Source organism: Leguminivora glycinivorella, chromosome 13 (assembly GCF_023078275.1).
Source record: "Leguminivora glycinivorella isolate SPB_JAAS2020 chromosome 13, LegGlyc_1.1, whole genome shotgun sequence".
In the NCBI taxonomy this organism is placed as follows: Eukaryota; Metazoa; Arthropoda; class Insecta; order Lepidoptera; family Tortricidae; genus Leguminivora; species Leguminivora glycinivorella.
The window spans coordinates 12,603,187-12,623,951 of NC_062983.1; the positions used below are offsets into that span (position 1 = coordinate 12,603,187).

The 20,765-nt window shown below is 39.0% G+C and overlaps 2 protein-coding genes across 2 annotated transcripts in view; both read right to left on the reverse strand.

Moving 5' to 3' along the window:
* LOC125232732 overlaps positions 1-6,836 on the reverse strand; it is a 60,324-nt gene extending 53,488 nt beyond the window's left edge. The window contains exons 1-2 of the mRNA XM_048138490.1: positions 6,498-6,836; positions 5,364-6,414 (exon numbers count right to left, since the gene is read on the reverse strand). Of these exons, the coding sequence (XP_047994447.1) occupies positions 5,364-6,414; positions 6,498-6,836 (1,390 nt within the window). The remainder of the gene's footprint in view (positions 1-5,363; positions 6,415-6,497) is intronic.
* Positions 1-20,765, reverse strand: part of LOC125232731 (fibropellin-1-like) — a 557,970-nt gene that overhangs the window by 500,741 nt on the left and 36,464 nt on the right. The window lies entirely within an intron of this gene.

Genomic DNA, 20,765 nt, shown 5'->3' on the forward strand with positions numbered 1-20,765 from the left:
GTCCGTCCGCGGATAATCTCAGTAACCGTTAGCACTAGAAAGCTGAAATTTGGTACCAATATGTATATCAGTCACGCCGACAAAGTGCAAAAATAAAAAATGGAAAAAAATGTTTTATTAGGGTACCCCCCTTACATGTAAAGTGGGGGGCTGATTTTTTTTTCATTCCAACCCTAACGTGTGATATATTGTTGGATAGGTATTTAAAAATAAATAAGGGTTTGCTAAGATCGTTTTTTGATAATATTTATATTTTCGGAAATAATCGCTCCTAAAGAAAAAAAAAAGTGCGTCCCCCCCCTCTAACTTTTGAACCATATGTTTAAAAAATATGAAAAAAATTACAAAAGTAGAACTTTATAAAGACTTTCTAGGAAAATTGTTTTGAACTTGATAGGTTCAGTAGTTTTTGAGAAAAATACGGAAAACTACGGAACCCTACACTGAGCGTGGCCCGACACGCTCTTGGCCGGTTTTTGTTTCTTTCTAACGCGAGCGAAGCCGCGGGCAAAAGCTAGTTTCATATAAACGACAAACAAAAGATATGCCGGCCTATTATGCTTCCAATTTTATCACTTACGCCGTGTCTTGCGTGGGCGACCGTCGCGCGACCGTCGCCGTCGCGTCTCATACTTCCATATCGATAAGGTTTGATTTCGTATGCGTCGCATCGCCATAAGACATCTGTCACTCTCACACTGACCCACGTGCCAAAGCGTGACGGATACTTTATCCACATAGATAAGTGATAAAATTGGAACCATAATACGCCGGCTGGAACGGCTTGTATTTTTTTGCTATTTTTGAATGTATTTTCACATAAAAAGTAAATGTTTTTCGTAACACAGGCACTTAAAATGAGTACAAATCCTCATTTTCGAAGGGCCTTCTCACTTTTTGACATCGATCAAAGAGGATAGTGACTCATAATGCTCCATAATGGCATCAACGCCGTTAAAAAGGCCTTTTGTACTGAGTAACAATACGATTTTTTTTTTCAATTGGTAATAACTCTGAAACTAGGCGATATCCAGAAAAGTTTATACCTATGACATAATAGTCTCTAAATGTGGTCAGGAATACACTGTTAAAATGTTTCGGGTTATTCAGGCCCACGGTGTATAGAAGTTGATTAGTTTGAAGAGTACAAGCTACAGTAAAAAAAATTGCGTGTATTGCAGGCCACACCCGTTATACAATTACAATTTTTCCGGTTCCCCGGGGACACATTATCTTTGATTTCTAACTCAATAAAAAAACCTACAGGAATTAATACAGGTGAGTGATTCTCAATGAGCTGTATAAATACATGAAACTCGTTCCACTTTGCTCCGGTCCCTGTATAAAATTACTGTTTTGTCCGATACATTTGTCTCTAATTGTGAAATTCTGTATCGAAATGCCGAACGCAAATTTATAATGAAAATGAAAATGAAATGAAAATGAAATATTTATTTTTCAAGTAGGCATATTACAATGCGCATATGAACGTCAAATAAAGCTACGCCGGCTCTAACCCTACGCCTCAGCCTCGAGAAGATTTCAGTCCCCCCTCAGTTGGGAGGGGGGTATCCACTATGGGACCGGCAAGAAACTCGGCGGGCAACTTCTTTTCAAAACATTACATCTTATAATTAACATGCATTAAATAACAACATACAATTTAACATGCAAAAGTATTCATCAAAGAATATGAACAGACTAGGTACTCTATGGAAATCAATTTCAATAAATTATATTATTGCTTAATAATACGTCGTTCTTCTTCAGAGAAAACATATCAAATTGTCATAGAAGAAAAAGATAATATGAATCTCAATATCATTAAATATGTAATTTACCTACACAACATAAAATATAAACGTATACGTTTTGGACATTTGTTTTCGTTTCTGTACCTAAGAGTACTGTATTTGACTGTACCTATTTCATTTTGAAATCTGACTACAGGCGGTTTAGCACAACTTTCGTTGTCGCGCGCGAGTCCATACATCAAGCGCGACGTCAAGCAAGTATCGACACTATCGACTCGTGGGCGAAAGCGCAAGTTGTAGGTACTAGACCGCCAGATATTGATTTGTTTTATTAGGGCAATTTGCACATTCCAAGATTAGCTAATTTTTAAAATCAGTTATTTAAACTATGTTAACATAGTTACACATTTTCTGTTTCGGGTGTCCATGGGCGGCAGTGATCGCTTACCATCAAGCGACCTGTCTGCTCGTCTTCTATTTCATACAAAAAGTGAGATAAGCGGCAAACGAGCAGACATGTCAAGTGTTCACCGACGCCCATGGACACCCAAAACACCAGAACGGTTGGCACGCTCTTTTCTTCCTTACAACAGCCTATATCTGCCCGTTGATATATGTAAGTACATCTTTATGTATTTCAATTGCACTCTGTCTTTACTAGCTATGTTTTACCAATAAGGCGAGTGACTGCAATAAACTTGGCAATAAATACTGTTGTTAACGTCTGTTTTAATAGACTATGTTTAAACGACTACGTATACGTATGGCGAAAAAAGGATACCATAAAACGTTACAGTACAGCAGTAAAACTACTATGCAGCAATGAAATAGTTATTTGTTATACAAGAGTGAAAAGTTGTATTTTAACGCCGAGTGTGGAATTGAAACACACGAGAAGTAAAAATACATTTGCACCCGAGTGTAACACAAAACTTTTCTCCTCACTATAGCGAGGAAACTACAACGCAAAAAATGCGTTTATCACTGCTTCCAGTAATTCCACAGGTGGTAAATCATCTTCATTACTAGATTCACCTACTTTTATCAATTTTAAAGCAGTTAATTTGACTATATTCAAGGTCAAATTACTTTACCCACTAGTGGATAAAATGCGTTTTACCCGCCGGTATTAAAGGATAAAACACGTGTTTCCGAGCTAGTGAGGGGAAAACTAAATTACAACACATTTTTAATCGCTTAGTGTAAGGCCTGAGTGCACGCTCATATCGGCGCGCATGTCAAACAATCGAAGCTCATACAATGCTCACAAGTGTCCTGAGTCGACGCAATCGTAGGGTGGACGCGTGCTCGCCCGCCTCGCTGCACGCCCCGCCGAACGCTCCGCTCCGAGTGTTTACTGTGAGGCCTGGCCCCGTAGCCGAATGGCATTTCTCCGACGCCAAACGAAAGCGATACGCCGCTGGCTCTGTCGCGCCAATACGCAAGCGCGATAGAGATAGATATCTACTAGCGCTTCGTTTCGTGAGCGTTTCGTGAGCGATTGTGCCATTCGGCTAGCCACCCTGGGGTCCGTTTCTCGAAAGGTACAAGCCTTGTATTACAAGTTCGCGAACTGTCAATTCGTATGGGTTGTCATGGAAACACACTTTTAATACAAGGCTTGTACCTTTCGAGAAACGGGCCCCTGAGTCTCGGTGCGGAGCGTTTGGCGCCCAATATAAGCGTGCACTCAGGCCCTAGACTTAATACTCGAGCGAACACTTGGTGTTCTTTTCTTTTTTTCCGCAGACAACTAATCACTTATCGAGACTATGTAACAACCCCCAGCACAATGACCTTCTTAAACGCATCATCAGATCAGCATCATATCATCATCAAACCCGAAAATCAGAAAGTACTTAGGTCAAACTTAACTTCCATGATTTAACCCACACTAACCTTTTTTTTTGTTTGTTTAGGGGGGGGGAAATGCAATTACGCATACCACTTGGGTCCGTCCCCACACCCAAGTGGTGGTTGGGTGCGGGGACGGACCCAAGTGGTTATGTGGGACTCCTTGTTAAGGGCTAATGAGGTCTCAAGTCTACCCACTAAACGACCCCCCAAACCCACACTAACCTACTTTACTCTAACAGGGCAATTTATTTGTTTTCTCACCTTACTTTAAAATTACTTTTCACATTTCTTTATTTATTTAACTGTAACGTGATCTGGGTACCGGCAGAATATCAGTGCCTCACTCGAAAGGGTGAAGCGTATAGCTGAGTCGGAACCCTTTTGTTTTTGCTGCAATGCACACAGTGTTGGTAAGTAAGCATTTTTTTTTATGTTGTGTACGTAATTTTAAGTCAAATGTATGTTTTTTTTTGTGTTTCTGTGTTGCATTTGTAATTGTGTGTTATTGCAGCATTCAAATAAAGCTTTCATCATCATCATCATCATCATCATCATTTATATAAAACCTTATAACAATGCAAGGTCGATGTTTGTCAGACCTTTTCCCATTTGAAATGAAATGGAAAGAGGATTATTATCGCTTGATTTAAACACTTACCCATTTTATGTTTAAAAACCATTGATTTGGAGCTAATGCTTTTGGCTATTTTATTTAGAGCGACGCATTTTTCACTAGGGATTAAATGTACTGCGATAACGTTTAGCGCTGCGGTACCCACGCATTAATGCCACAGCACGGGTCTTTTCCCGTTTGCACGTCATGATATATATGCTGTTAAAATGTAACCAACAAACAAACAGGTACATTCTAACTTACTTCTGATATGGAATGACATCTAAGTGATGTCATTTTGCTGGCTAGTGCAATGTGTGGTACCCGATATATTCCACGACTCTTCTCTATCGAAACAGACTATGTCATGTATCTCGCTAATAGTTGTTTTTGCTTGAATTGATCCGAGAGACGCGGGACAACTGTACAAAATGATTCAAAATATTCTGTTTATACCTACTTTCATATTGACCGGACTGTCTATTTATTTATTTATATGCACGAATTTCAAAACCCATGAAAAATTAAAAACATACAGTAGGAAAAAAATCTTAATAGTTTTTAAGTTTCCTATTCTACAACACGTAGTTCTGATAAGAAATAGGTAATGGTCGTGATAGGTATGCCAAAGTTGGATAAGATAAGATAAGATAAGATAAAGTTTATTGGTAACATACAGGTACACGTCAATTACATTATAAATCAATACAATATAAATTATTCCAGGTATCACAAACAGTACAATAGTAATGTTTTTTTTTTTAATACAATTTTCAATAAGTACTTAATCGAAATTAGTTAATGTTTGTAGTATTACAAGGTCAGTGGCAGTTGCATAATTTCGTTATAAGTATAAAAGGTTTTAGAGATCAGCCACGATTCAAGTCTATTTTTAAAGGTTCGGGGAGACGATGCATGTCTTATGTTTTCTGGGAGGCGGTTGTATATCGCAGGGCCGGAGACGTATACAGAGTGTTCCGACTTTGAGAGTTTATGAAGCGGTGGCACTAGACGGTCTTTATGTGCATTGCTTCGTAAGTTATGAGAGGCCACTATGCCTTTACGTTTAAATGCATTAATATGTTTGTAGGTAAAGGTAGCAATTTGAAGGATAACCAGGCTTGGTAGTGTTAAAATACGAAGGTCTTTGAAGTGGTCGCGAGCTGATTCGTCACTGCGAATACCAACAATGCCTCGCACAGCACGCTTCTGCATTCGAAAGGCACGGTCGAAATCCGCCGCACGACCCCATAGCTCAGTGCCGTATGAAAGTATCGAATGCACGGTGGCGAAATAACATGATCTGACCACGTATCTGCTGGCCGTCGAAGCAAGGCGTCGCAGTGCGTAGCATGCTTGACCTAGTCGCGCACATAAGGCATCGATGTGGTCCCGCCAACACAATGAGCTGTCCAGTACAAAGCCGAGTAGTTTGGTCGTCATGACTTGCTGAATGTTGGTGTTCCCTTCGTGGATCTTGAGGTCAGAGCTAGGGTGGCCATTTAGGCTTACTCGTAGAAAGCAGGTTTTTTCTGTATTCAACGATAAACCGTTTTGCGCAAACCAAATATACAATTTATGTACGGTGTCATTCAGGGCCTCTTCCAGTAGTTGTTCGTTCGGGGCTGTGGTCACTACGGTCACATCGTCAGCGTACATAAACACTTCGGTACCTTCAAGGGCACCCGGTAAGTCGTTAAGAAGTACTGTGAACAGTGTATTCGACAGACAGGAGCCCTGTGGGACCCCCATTATGCTACGTTGCTCTGCAGACCGTACTCTCCCTCGATCCCCCACCACTGTCTGGGTTCTGTTCCTCATAAAGGACACTAGGACCTTGAGCGCGGGTCCACGGAAGCCATAGTGATCCAGCTTGGCCTCGACGAGATTGTGGTCAGCAGTATCGAAGGCGCGCAACAGGTCGCAGCACAGCACGGCCGCCAGCCGCCCGGCCTCACGCGCCCTCATCACGGCCCAGATTACCTCGCGCACCAAGTCCGTCGAGTTGCAACCTCTTTGGTACGCGTACTGCCGATCCGATATCACGTTTTGAGATAGCCAGAAGGACAATAAGCGCTGGTTGAGACCGACTTCCATTACTTTACTCAAAGCTGGTACTAAAGAGATTGGACGGTACGACTTACCAGCACTTTTTTGTCCCTTCCCTTTATACAAGGGCGCTATCTTCACCTTTTAAGAGGTTCCGGGTAAGTGCCATTTTTAATGCAAATGTTAAACAGATACGATAACGGATGGCTAATAATCGGACTAACAAACTTAAGAATGCTCGGTGACAGTTCGTATATATCCTGGCTATTTTTTGGCGCTATTTCAACCTGCATTATTTTCGCTACTTCACCAGGGGTAAACGGTTGAAATCGTATCGAGCGGTCCAGCGGCGGTGCCCGGGCGCCGAGCGCGGCCAGCGCGGCGCGCACGTCGGCGCGCGGCGCGCCGCACGCCGCCGCCGCGCCCACGAACTCCGCGTTCAGCGCGTCCGCCACCTCCTGCTTGCTCGTCACCGGGACACCGTTACACACCTTTATCAATTCGGTGAAGTCTAAAGGTTCGCTAGGTTTTCTAGCGAGCTCCCTGTTTATCACGTTCCACATCGACTTACTTTTGTTATCATTGTTGTTAATTAGATTGTCATAATACTCCGTGCGTTTAGATTTAAGTTTCTCGCTATAAGTAATTAATAAGTTTTCCGCAAAACATGATAACTTAACTGAGTCCGGAAATTTATTTTTTAGGTCCATTACGTCAAAAAGTAGGCACTTAGTGGTAAAATAAAATGTCGGTATCGACCCACGAGTTAACTCTCATATTAAACTTACTCTTCTTCATTGGAAAGCAAATATTAAATTTGCAAGTGTATAAGAGCGTCGAGGCAGTATCTCGGGCTCGCATGACACCGTCTTTTTTATACCGGTTACCTGTGCACAGTGGTCACTGAGGAACGTTATCGCTCTGTGCACGGACACACGGTCGCGGCAGATGTTATGGTACGCGTGATCTAAAAGTGTCGATGACGTCGGGGTAATGCGAGTGGGGAAATTAACCTGTTGAATAAAATTATTTGCGTCTATAATGTCTATTAACGATTTTTTGTAATTTGAGTCGTTTAACAGATCTATGTTTATGTCGCCGACTACAAGCGCGAAGTGACCATTATCGTTTATCTTGGTCAATAAATCTTCGAATAACTTGAGGAAGACTGAGTGACTGGTTTTGTTTGAGTGATAGATCCCGATTATTAATAAATTTTCATCTACTAGACTAATAGCACTCACTTCAAACAATTGCTGCTGCGACATATCGGAGTACTCTGCTACATGGACAGCTCGAATACCCTGTTTAACGAATATACAACTGCCTCCGTGTTCAATAGTTGGCCTACAATAGTGTGACACTAAATTATAATTATTTAAGCTAACAGACGTGATCTCATAATCACGGAGCCAATGCTCGGTAATAACTAGTACGTCACATTTTAACTCGTTTGTTAATAAAACTTCGAGCTTCTTCGTTTTATTGCCGAGGCTCATGATATTCTGATGACAAACGGTTAGCGTCGGTGTAGCCGTCCTTGGTGTTCGTGTGTCTCGGGGCGGCGGCGGCGCGGGGGCTACGGGTCGCGCGGGGCGAGCGCCTCGCTCGCCCGGCGCTCGGCCGAAACCACTCGCTAACTTCCACGCCGGCCGGCCAGTTCTCAGCTGTCATAAAATAGTCAAAACAGCTGACGGGAACACTTACGGCGAAAGATGCATAGTGGTTATGCTTCAATTTCAGTTTTTCTACGTGGTAGTTTGCATAATTTTTTTCTTAAGCATGTACGACGTGACTGCCTCAGGAGTAGTATTTGTTTTAAAGAAGCAAAAAGTGTGAATTTTTTTACTTCGCTCTGTGGTCTCGAGTTCGTTATCTATAGGCCCCGTACCCGTGACTGCAGTTCTCTTTACCGGGCGTTTGTTGCGTTTTTTATTACTAGCTATCTTCCATGGCTCCATACTGAATGTGTCAGTGCCATCAGTGGATACCTCGGCTTCTCCAGGTGTATAGTGGTGTGTTGCCGCAGGCGGGTCATTCTGCAAGCTGCAGGTGTTGTCAATAACAGCTGTAAGAGTGGGAATATTTACATCGGCGGCGGGGGCGCGGGGTACCGGCTCGGTGGTATCGCTGCTGGCGGGGGCGGCGGGGGGAGGTAGCTTTGCCGAGTGCGCAGGCGCAGCGCTTGCTTTCGTCGTTGGAGCCGGCGCCGCGGGCAGAGATACCCTCTTCGTTGGTTTCGATTAGTTTTTCGGAATTCATGTGCGAAATGTCATTTGATATTTGCCAGTCGTTTTTCGGTGAAGGAAAACATCGTGAGGAAATCGGACTAATTCCAATAAGGTCTAGTTTACCCTTCGGGTTGGAAGGTCAGATGGCAGTCGCTTTCGTAAAAACTAGTGCCTACGCCAAATCTGGGATTAGTTGTCAAAGCGGACCCCAGGCTCCCATGAGCCGTGGCAAATGCCGGGATAACGCAAGGAGGATGATTGCAAGCTTTCTGATTATAATTAATTAGAGATGGATTTTAATATAATTTTAATATAATATACCTCGGGCTATTTTCTAAAATTTTTATTTTTGGGTTGATATTGTCATGTAGGTAATTTCAGCTTATGCTGGTTAGGTTTATGCAAGTCGTGGAGTATCCTAATATCAGGATTCAGGATACAATTGTTAGTATAAATAGGTAAATATTCTAAATATGCATATAATCATAAAACGATATTTATAAGCATAAGTATTTTTAGTTAAGGCTTTTTTTTTGACATGTATTTTAAATACTATTAATTTAAAAAGTGATACAACAAATTTAAATTACATTCTTTAAGCATAAGTAATTAAAATATACTGCAAGTTTCAAACATACAATACAATACCCAACCGGAGGTCCCTAGACTATTATCTTCCGGGGTCCTAAGTAAACAACAATCTATTTGAGCAAACACAAGGAACAATTTTATTTAAATCAGTACAATCTCAGTTGTAACCAATTATTAACATAAAGTACCACCACCAAGAGTTTTTGACATTTAGAATACGTTACGCATGTAATCTGTGGGCCATTTGGGGGCGCCGTCCACTTTCTCCATACAATGATTGTTATTTTCCGTAATTTTAAGCTATATCGAGTAACGTTCTTATTAAAGACATTCTATGTGTGCAAAAACGGTGTCTCTATTAAAAAAATATATATTTATTAACAATTATTTATATATATATTAAGAAAAGATTTAAAATTGAATTGAAATTATAATTGATAATACAATTTTAAGTTCTAACAAAAGTATAACTCTACTGCAATTAATAACAGATGTATAAGATCTATAAATGTGAGTGTGCACGGGAAAACGTCCCACTTTGTCGATTGCTATAAAGCCGCTTTGTCAGTTTATTCATATAAAGCTACAAGTAAATCGCGCCTTAATGTTAACCGACAAAGTGGGACGTTTTACTAAACACACTCACAGATGTCGAATTAGTACAACTAAGAATTACAATTACTTTAGAGGTGCAAATGACTCTAAATGTCACAACTAAAGATGAAATCTGATGAGCTTAATCTAATTCTCCTTAGAGATGTACAGGGTCTCCAAGAGTTAAAATCATATGATTAAAATATTCACTTATAGAAAAGAAACATACGAGAACCGATCAAAGTGTCCTAATGTAATATAAATCAGAATTAAAGTTACTTATTATAGCCCCAGTAAGCTTAAACAGACCGGTCTTCATAGACAGCACCCGTTAAGAGGATACGGTAGCGCAAAAGCTAAAATGGAAAGGAGCCCTCCTTTCAACTTGGGAATTTCAGTTAAATATACAAGATATAGATTTATAGAAAAAGAATTGTCCATTAAGAACAACTCAGTCAAAACATATTTCAAGAAAATCTTTAAAATCGAGGTCCCGCTCTCGACTCTTTCCTCCTTCAAAACTTAATCAATCGGAACGAAATTTGAGAATCTGAATAACAATGAAATAATCTATGTCGGACCGTTTAGCTTTTTTGGTTAATTGTTACCAATCTTGAGTATCACACCTTTTTTGCGCCACAATGAAAATGGCCGTTTTTGGAAATTTTTGATTGGCTGTAGCGTCTATAAAAAGCAGAATATCAAAAAAATCAAAACGGTCCAACACAGATAAAAATAATAACAATCTGTGTTGAAAAAATCATTGCTCTATCTTCAAAAACCAGGGAGGAAATAGTCGAGAGCGTTTGTATGGAGAATTGACCCCTACCGTATCGTCTTAACGAGTACGACGTGTATCTCAGCATATTGGTTTCCATAAAGTCTTAAGTCATAATCTATAGTTTGTCCACATTTTCGTTAGTCATAAATGTCATAATTTGGTTTTTCTCAGAAATGCGTAACTTTTCAGGATTGTCATAAGTAAAACAAACCTAACCTAATCTTAAAGAAAGCCCTAAAAAGTTATGATAATCTGGCAATCAGCACATTATGACTTTCAATCATTATGTCAAACAAAGGGATCCGGGGAAAACGAGACGACGACACGACGATGACTTTTTAATGTCTATAGTATTTTTCACCTTAGATGAGTTCGGAGACACTTCCAAAAATTCTGATTTACCTACGCATACTATGTTCGCAAAATATTTTTGAAAAAATTATACTTTGACGAAAAATAATAATAAATGTTTGAAAACTATACTTTTTTAAATATATTGCATTAATCGTAAACTAGAACTTTCCTTTGCTAATCCGCGAATAGGTAACGTGCAAGTCAATCAGTGCTAACCTGTTATAATTACTTGCGTATTTTTTACATGCAATTAATTTTCCCACCCTCCCAACGCAAAAATAAAAATAAATACGCAAATAAATATAACAACCCACCACCAAAAATACAAAACTCGACACGTGTTTCGCCTCTCTACGAGGCATCCTCAGGAGCTGATGTTGACGGTCCGAAGTCCCGCAACTGACTGATCGTCCCCAGAATGGTCGGCCATATTTATACTTTGTCCACCCCCCCTACCAAGCAAGTTAGATGGAAAAATTCGTAATAACGGCGATGACGCAACATTCAACTGCTCATTAAGGATTAACCCCCTATTGTTGTACCTAATTATCTCCAACTGTTCTAGAACCCCCAAACGCAGCCCTTTCTCACATACATGTAAAACATCAAAAGAATGATTCTCTGATACAGTATGGTCACTCTCTATCAAATGCTTTGCAAAATTGGATCTCTCTGGATGGTTGTGCCTGTATGATGCCATATGCTCCTTATACCTAGTAGTGAAATTGCGGCCCGTTTGGCCCACGTACACTTTGTTACAAACATCACAGCTCAACTTATAAACCCCGATTTTTTCCCTTTTTCGATCCTATCTTTGCCGTTACAAAGCTTGGAGTGCAAAGTGTTATTTGTCCTAAAGGCCACAGGAATGCCGTTTGACTTCAAAATCTTATAAATGTCCTCTGACACTTTGCCAACATAAGTAATGCTCGCTTGACACCTCTTAACCGGTTCAGAAGGACGTGCCGCATACAACATATTGTTAACCATAACCATTCGCTTCTTTCTGATGATGCCATCAACGATTGATTTATCATAACCGTTCGAAACTGCCAAGTGGTAAATATTGTCCAATTCGGCTCGATAGTGTTCTTCAGAAAGAGGCACAGACAACATCCTATGCACATAACAGTGAAAAGCGGCCAACCTATGCTGCCAAGGGTGTGTAGAAGAAGCTGGTATAACTGTATCAGTATGTGTAGGCTTGCGGTAAATTTGAAATTGATGGCCATTATTAACTCTAGTAATGGTCAAATCTAGAAAATTCAATGACTTGTCTTGCTCTAGTTCCTTCTTAAACTTGATCTTTGGATGTTTACTATTAAGCCCAGTAACAAATTCATCCAGCAGGTCCATACTCCCCGTCCAACAAATAATCAAATCATCTACGTATCTGAAGTAATACAATATATTATCATTCCCTGCAATATGCTGGTTCTCAAAGTGGTCCATAAAGATATCCGCCATTAAAGGACTCAGTGGAGAACCCATGGCTAAACCATCACTTTGCAAATAATACTGTCCCCCGAATCTAAAATAATTATGTTTCATACATATAGCAGTTAGATCTATCAACTCATCTACCTCCCCTGGATGTAAACGTTGCTTTTCAAAAAGGTCCCTTAGAATATCTAAAGTCTCCCCATACGGCACATTCGTAAACAAACTATCTACATCCAACGAAAGCAAGACAGCATTATCTGGAATAATAATATCTTTGATCTTTTCTATTAACTGCAAACTATTCCTCAAACAAAACTTCGGCCGGAACTGAGACTTTTCTCTAATAATGTGATTCAACCTCTTAGCTAGATTATAAGTTGGTGCACCCAAATATGAGACCACTGGACGAACTGGAATGTTATCCTTATGAATCTTAGGTAGCCCATAAAGAATAGGAGCTCGTGGATTCATTGGCACAACCATGCTCTTCTGATGTTCAGTTTCAAAAACAAACATAGAGTTCTTAATTGCCTGTCTCAGATCTTTCTGGAATCCTGGAGTTGGGTCTCTCCGCAAACTCGAAAAGCCATCACCTTGAATCAGATCAAGAACTTTCTGATTATAACTTCCTTTCTCCATAATAACAATGCAATTTCCTTTGTCTGCTTTCGAAACTACCAAATCATTTTCTCGCACTTTCTGTTGAATAGTTCTCAGTGCCAAACCATCAGAACTAAATCCACCACCCTGTGCCGGAACAGTACTCTTAATAACATTGGCCACCATGGTCTTGGTATCTAAATCACCACGGCCCCGCACTATCGCAACCTCTGAATCCACAGCCAAATTCTCTAACGTCCCCTGAGTTATTTTTGGCTGGAAATTATATTTCAACCCTTTTCCTAAAAGCTCTACTTCATTCTCCGAAAACTCCACATCAGTTAAATTTTTCACACGAGGATGGAAGTCATGGTGAGGTGTTGGTTCCGTTTCCCTACCCCTCAAAAACGAACTCGAACTCGACTCCGTTAACCTACGCAATTTGTTTAGCTGAGTAGTATACATCTCATGTGCAAGTTCAGAAGCAAAGTATCTCGCCTTTTGGTCTAGGATATCAAACTCGAGATTATGCAACTTAAATGAGAGTTCAGAATACAACACTTTAAGATGCAGTTTCAAATTATCTCTAACCGAAAACCAATGGCGAGATTCTTCGTTCAACCAAATTCTCTGAGCCCTACTAACAGCCAACTTAGCAGCCCTCGAATTGCTACTACAACGCAACTGGTCTCATATTTGGGTGCACCAACTTATAATCTAGCTAAGAGGTTGAATCACATTATTAGAGAAAAGTCTCAGTTCCGGCCAAAGTTTTGTTTGAGGAATAGTTTGCAGTTAATAGAAAAGATCAAAGATATTATTATTCCAGATAATGCTGTCTTGCTTTCGTTGGATGTAGATAGTTTGTTTACGAATGTGCCGTATGGGGAGACTTTAGATATTCTAAGGGACCTTTTTGAAAAGCAACGTTTACATCCAGGGGAGGTAGATGAGTTGATAGATCTAACTGCTATATGTATGAAACATAATTATTTTAGATTCGGGGGACAGTATTATTTGCAAAGTGATGGTTTAGCCATGGGTTCTCCACTGAGTCCTTTAATGGCGGATATCTTTATGGACCACTTTGAGAACCAGCATATTGCAGGGAATGATAATATATTGTATTACTTCAGATACGTAGATGATTTGATTATTTGTTGGACGGGGAGTATGGACCTGCTGGATGAATTTGTTACTGGGCTTAATAGTAAACATCCAAAGATCAAGTTTAAGAAGGAACTAGAGCAAGACAAGTCATTGAATTTTCTAGATTTGACCATTACTAGAGTTAATAATGGCCATCAATTTCAAATTTACCGCAAGCCTACACATACTGATACAGTTATACCAGCTTCTTCCACACACCCTTGGCAGCATAGGTTGGCCGCTTTTCACTGTTATGTGCATAGGATGTTGTCTGTGCCTCTTTCTGAAGAACACTATCGAGCCGAATTGGACAATATTTACCACTTGGCAGTTTCGAACGGTTATGATAAATCAATCGTTGATGGCATCATCAGAAAGAAGCGAATGGTTATGGTTAACAATATGTTGTATGCGGCACGTCCTTCTGAACCGGTTAAGAGGTGTCAAGCGAGCATTACTTATGTTGGCAAAGTGTCAGAGGACATTTATAAGATTTTGAAGTCAAACGGCATTCCTGTGGCCTTTAGGACAAATAACACTTTGCACTCCAAGCTTTGTAACGGCAAAGATAGGATCGAAAAAGGGAAAAAATCGGGGGTTTATAAGTTGAGCTGTGATGTTTGTAACAAAGTGTACGTGGGCCAAACGGGCCGCAATTTCACTACTAGGTATAAGGAGCATATGGCATCATACAGGCACAACCATCCAGAGAGATCCAATTTTGCAAAGCATTTGATAGAGAGTGACCATACTGTATCAGAGAATCATTCTTTTGATGTTTTACATGTATGTGAGAAAGGGCTGCGTTTGGGGGTTCTAGAACAGTTGGAGATAATTAGGTACAACAATAGGGGGTTAATCCTTAATGAGCAGTTGAATGTTGCGTCATCGCCGTTATTACGAATTTTTCCATCTAACTTGCTTGGTAGGGGGGGGGTGGACAAAGTATAAATATGGCCGACCATTCTGGGGACGATCAGTCAGTTGCGGGACTTCGGACCGTCAACATCAGCTCCTGAGGATGCCTCGTAGAGAGGCGAAACACGTGTCGAGTTTTGTATTTTTGGTGGTGGGTTGTTATATTTATTTGCGTATTTATTTTTATTTTTGCGGTGGGAAAATTAATTGCATGTAAAAAATACGCAAGTAATTATAACAGGTTAGCACTGATTGACTTGCACGTTATCTATTCGCGGATTAGCAAAGGAAAGTTCTAGTTTACGATTAACATGGATTTCCGCAAAGTAACGCCTGATTCCATCGATTATATATTGCATTATCAGTGCTTATTGAATAGATTCCATCGAATACGAGAAAAAAATGATGTTAAGTAGGTACTTTTAAATAAACAATGTATGAAACGGATCATCCGCCCTTAGTACCAATTTTCCATTTCATGCATTGCGTTATTTAAAAATAATATTATTTTTCTCCCATATTTGATGAAATTTAGTTAATAAATAGATCTTCATAATGCAATATAATAAATTTTCACCACACCAACTGGTAACGGCTCTCTTTGCTATTCGAAAACAGATAGCAAAATTGCATTTTATCCACATGAGTGCAAAGTAATTTCATACAAATTTTAACTTGATGTCTTAAGCTGGCTGGTAGATTTTACCTATAAATGATAATTTTGAATCATAAATATTGAATAAATTGATGGATTTGATTTAGTTTGATGTTTTATAGCCAGTAGGTATTTTGTTGGTGTTGGTGTACTAAGTGAAAAATTTTGAGTTTCACTCGGTGGCAAAGAGGATACGGTAGCGAAAATGCTAAAATGGAAAGGAGCCGCCCTTTCAACTTGGAAATTTTAGTTAAATATACAAGTGTTATTAACTAGATTTATCGAAAAAAAATTGTCCATTAAGAACAACTCAGTCAAAAGATATTTCAAAAAAATCTTTAAAATCGAGGTTCCGCTCTCAACTCTTTCCTCCTTCAAAACTTAATCAATCGGAACGAAATTTGAGAATCTGAATAACAATGAAATAAATATATGTTAGCTTTTTTGGTTAATTGTTACCAATCTTGAGTACCACACCTTTTTTTGCGCCACAATGAAAAAGGCCGTTTTTGGAATTTTTTTATTGGCTCTAGAGTCTTTAAAAAGCAGAATATCAAAAAAATCAAAACGATCCGACACAGATAAAAATAATAACAATCTGTGTTGATAAACTCATTGCTCTATCTTCAAAAACCAGGGAGGAAATAGTCGAGAACGTTTGTATGGAGAATTGACACCTACCGTATCGTCTTAACCTTCGTGCCTTGAAACCCTCGCCACGCTCAAGATTCCACTTTTTGAACCACTCGCTATGCTCGCGGTTCAATACTAGAATCTTTCGCTTGGTCGGGTATCAATATTGGCACGTGCGGTTAAACAACAACTTTGCCTCCTTGTAAAACAAATAAAATAACTATTAGTTCGCAAGAATATTTAGCGAACATAGTATGCGTAATTCAGAATTTTTGGAAGTGTCACCGAACTCATCTACGGTGAAAAATATATAGGTACTCCTTTTGCCAGTACTTTTGCTAGCACATGATTGAGGCGAGAGTATGTCGCCGCGAGATAGATGACATGTCTTCTTCTAAATGTATTAATGACCCAGTCTATCTCGCGGCGACATACTCTCGCGGCAATCATGTGTTAGGCCTACAGGCTAGGTATGTAGTACTAGTTTGAATAATTGAGTTACACGTTTCCTTTTACGGTGTCCGATCTTAGAATGTATACGTCTGAGATGGTCTCTGCTGCAGTAATCACTTGTTTGCATGTGAATGGAGTCACACGTGCGATGCTGTGTGTGTGACATTGGATATAATAATAACATACACGTGGTTCTAAATCTGGCGAGTTGCAACGGCTCGCGTGAAATACGGACAACATTATTAAATATTGTTACAGCTGATAAAGCTACGTTTTGAACGATACACGGTGGCTGGCAGACCCGGTACAGTGAGCTGCAAAATTTAATGCAGAAATAATGAATGAATTTATTGGTAAATTCGCCATGTACTTTTGCAGCTGATAGTACCATCAGTTTTCGACGTTTTAGAATAAGTGCGTTACTTAAAAGCATAAATATGACGGAAAATTACATTTTTAATACAGTTGCTCAAAAAGTGCCCGTTTTTTGGCTGTTTAGCGTGCGAGAAGTTGTATTTTACGAACTAGTGCGTAAAAAGTATATACGTTCCATTTTACGACTACTTACGGAGCTGTTTTCATATTAGTCTAGTTTACTAAGACAGAATAAAACTATAAACACACTATTAAGTGATTAATATTTAAAACGTTAATATTTCGTATGTAATTGTTTACTTTTAGTCATATTAAACATAATTTATAAAATGGTTTATACTTTGAAAAATCGGTCATAATGAGTCGTGTAAACAGAACATGATTGGAACGAAACGCGTCTTCCACTGTCAAAGTAGAGGCGTCTACCATGTTTTAACTTAATGCACGTTCAAAAACCTCAATATGTTACGCGATTTGTCATAATTATTTTACGTTATTTGCAATACGTCGGGGCAAAAATGGATCGATTAAATTAAGATGTAGTTGTACATTAAACAATCGTCCCAAATCGTAAATGTTTATGTTTTTATGGCACCCAATGAAATAAATTATTTTAGATGAATAGCAAACTCGAAAATATGCACGCAAGTTTAAAAGCTTCAAAAATACGCCTTTGAATTGTCAAATAATCCGTCAATGTCCATGGGAAAATTGATAGTTCGAATTGTTTTATTTCGTTGTAAGTAGTAGTGTTTTTTCGCAACTGTATTAAAAAACGTCGTTCGTCACACGTGCGAGAATGTCATTCTTCTCGCACTTATAACGAAATGTACTATTTTAGTATGGAAATTGTTAACAACGATTCTTTACAATGGGTGTATAATTGTAGGTTCTACGGTTACTTACTACATAAATAGAATTAAAAATACAAAATTATAATTTTCCATTCATTATCTAAGCTTAGCTGAAAGAGCTCCCTTACAGGAATGAGGTCATCTTCGCACTTAAATATAATGTACATTTTGTGTATTTTATACTACAAAAAAAATAATACTGCTAGGTAGGGTAAACTCGCCTCATTCGGTGACACGCCTAATACCACAGAATATATAATAGTACACTAATACGGTGATACAAGCTTTGAAGCACTATTCCGAAAGACGATTGTTTTACCGAATTAGGCGTGTCACCGAATGAGGCGAGTTTATCCCAAGTACATACTCTTTGTTACGCAGTTGAACCCTACACCTCTTCGTCTAAATTTTTCATTCTAGTGCATCCATCCATCCAACCTGTGTGTGAGCCGAGCAGTCCTCAATCACCACATATTTCCCAGAAGGCAACAAACACGGCGAACAATGGAGAGGCTAGGTGAGCCGTGCCATTAGTAAAGGTACTATTCTAAATCTAAATATATATAACTCAGCAACAAAAAACTAAATCTAAATCGGTTCATCCGTTCGGGAGCTACGATGCCACAGGCAGACACACACACACAGACAGATAGACAGACAGACAAATAGACAGACACGTCAAACTTATAACACCCCGTCGTTTTTGCTTCGGGGGTTAAAAACTGACTGACTGACTGACGTTGATATGTCAGTCAGTCATCAGATATATCAATGCACAGCCGAAACCGCCGATCCTATATATTCCAAATTTAACACGTAGGTTTCTTATAAGGTGTAAAGGAGCACTAAGAAAGGATTTTTCAAAATTCACCCCCTAAGGTGGTGAAATAGGGGTCCAGAGTTTGTATGGGAAAACAAGTTTAGTTTGAATATTTTATTCGAAACATCACATGGCCATTCCTAAACAGCATTCCAATCAAGCAAAAACTTTTTGATATGTTTTCAGATAAAAAGCGTATGAAAAAAACGTAGTAAAAAATGTAGTAAGCGTAGTTCCTGTTAGCTTGCTTTTGTGCGCGATCTAATAATGTATTGTATTCGTTTTAGGTAATTCAGTTAATCTTGAACAGTAAATACGCGCAGAAAATAAAGCTGTGTTTATTTTGTACTCCGAACCACGGTGTTTTCAGTCAAAGGAAATAGTAAATCCCATGTACTTAGGATATGTTTAGGAAACTCAAGAGCGTGAAAAACAATTATACGCCGTAGTGCAAGTTGTTCGCTAGATGTCACTGTTACCTCCGCGAACTGGCTAACGACTTGTTGACGTAAAATGTAAGTATTTTTAATGTTCTAATTTTTCGCTAGATGTCGCTGTACCACTTGCAAACTAGCGAACAACATTCTTTGGTTAATTATATATAATTAAATGGTAAATTTTATTATTTTCATCTTTTTTGGCAAGTAAGTCCGTGTGGTAATCGTTATTTAAGTGACTGATTGGTGGATGATTAAACCAAACCTATTTAAAAATCCCGCCGTAAATAAGTAGCGTTCTATTTTTAAAGGGTCCACATGCTTCATATGTTATAAAGAACCTTTAGGACTGGAAAGCCACATGAAAAGTTGTCGTAACTTAATAATAGATGGTGCTGCATTCGAAAATCTTGATTAATATCTCTATACCATACTATTCAATAATTACACTCTATGCTCCGAACATCCTCCACGCCTATTTGTGCATGATACCTCTTTTTTTGCTGTAGCTGTGTTGGTTTCTCAATAAGTACTAATGTACAGTGACAGGCAAAAGTGTATGGCGAATTTATTAATACGTTCGTTTCATAATTTGAAGAAATTATGAAACGAACTTATTAATAAATTTTGCAGCTCGCTGTACCTACCTTACAACAACACTGGCGCTTTGGTACATCGTGGCGACGCATAATATTGGATCGTCTTCGTCCATTTCATAACATACATACATTCATACAATCACGCCTGTATCCCATAAAGGGGTAGGCAGAACACATGAAACTACTAAAGCTTCAGTGCCACTCTTGGCAAATAAGGAGTTGAAAGAAAACGAAACTGTGACATTGCAGTGACAGGTTGCCAGCTTCTCGCCTACGCCACAATTTAACCCATATCCCATAGTCGCCTTCTACGACACCCACGGGAAGAAAGGGGGTGGTGAAATTCTTAACCCGTCACCACACAGGCATAACTTATATTCATAATAGCGAAAGCGCCAACCATTATAGGGTTCCTTTACCAAAGGAACGCCACAGGTGGAGCCATGTGAGCAGACTTATCAGTGAATCTACTTCCAGATTTTGAAGTGGGACACTTTCGTGTAACTAAATTCTTAAAACGAGATACTTAGTACAGTCAATACAATATAGTCGAATTAAGAAGTATTATTTAAGTACGGTATCATTCTTTTTTTAAGGAATTGTTACAGAAAGTATGATGCTGACTGTACAGTACCTATGTCAGATTATTGAAACAACGCGAAGTTTAAGAATGTCAACAACTGTCTCGTAATTTTATATTCCCTAATTTAGTTTATATTTTATTCTTTTTTGATGCGATTCGCTATGCTTTGTTTATAATAATTATTTTGTTATGTAACATTACAACTGTTTACAGCTATTACTCGTAGCAGCAATAAAATTAAATTTCACGTGCCTCACGTACCGCGCTACCTGGAAATGTACAACATTTACTAATATCAAATACCAAGAATTAAAATACACGAACTATAACTAAAATTTTGAACCAATATCCAAAATTGCAGATTTGTTCATACTCATAGACTATTAATTAATTGTTACTACGAACCGCAAATATTGTATTTT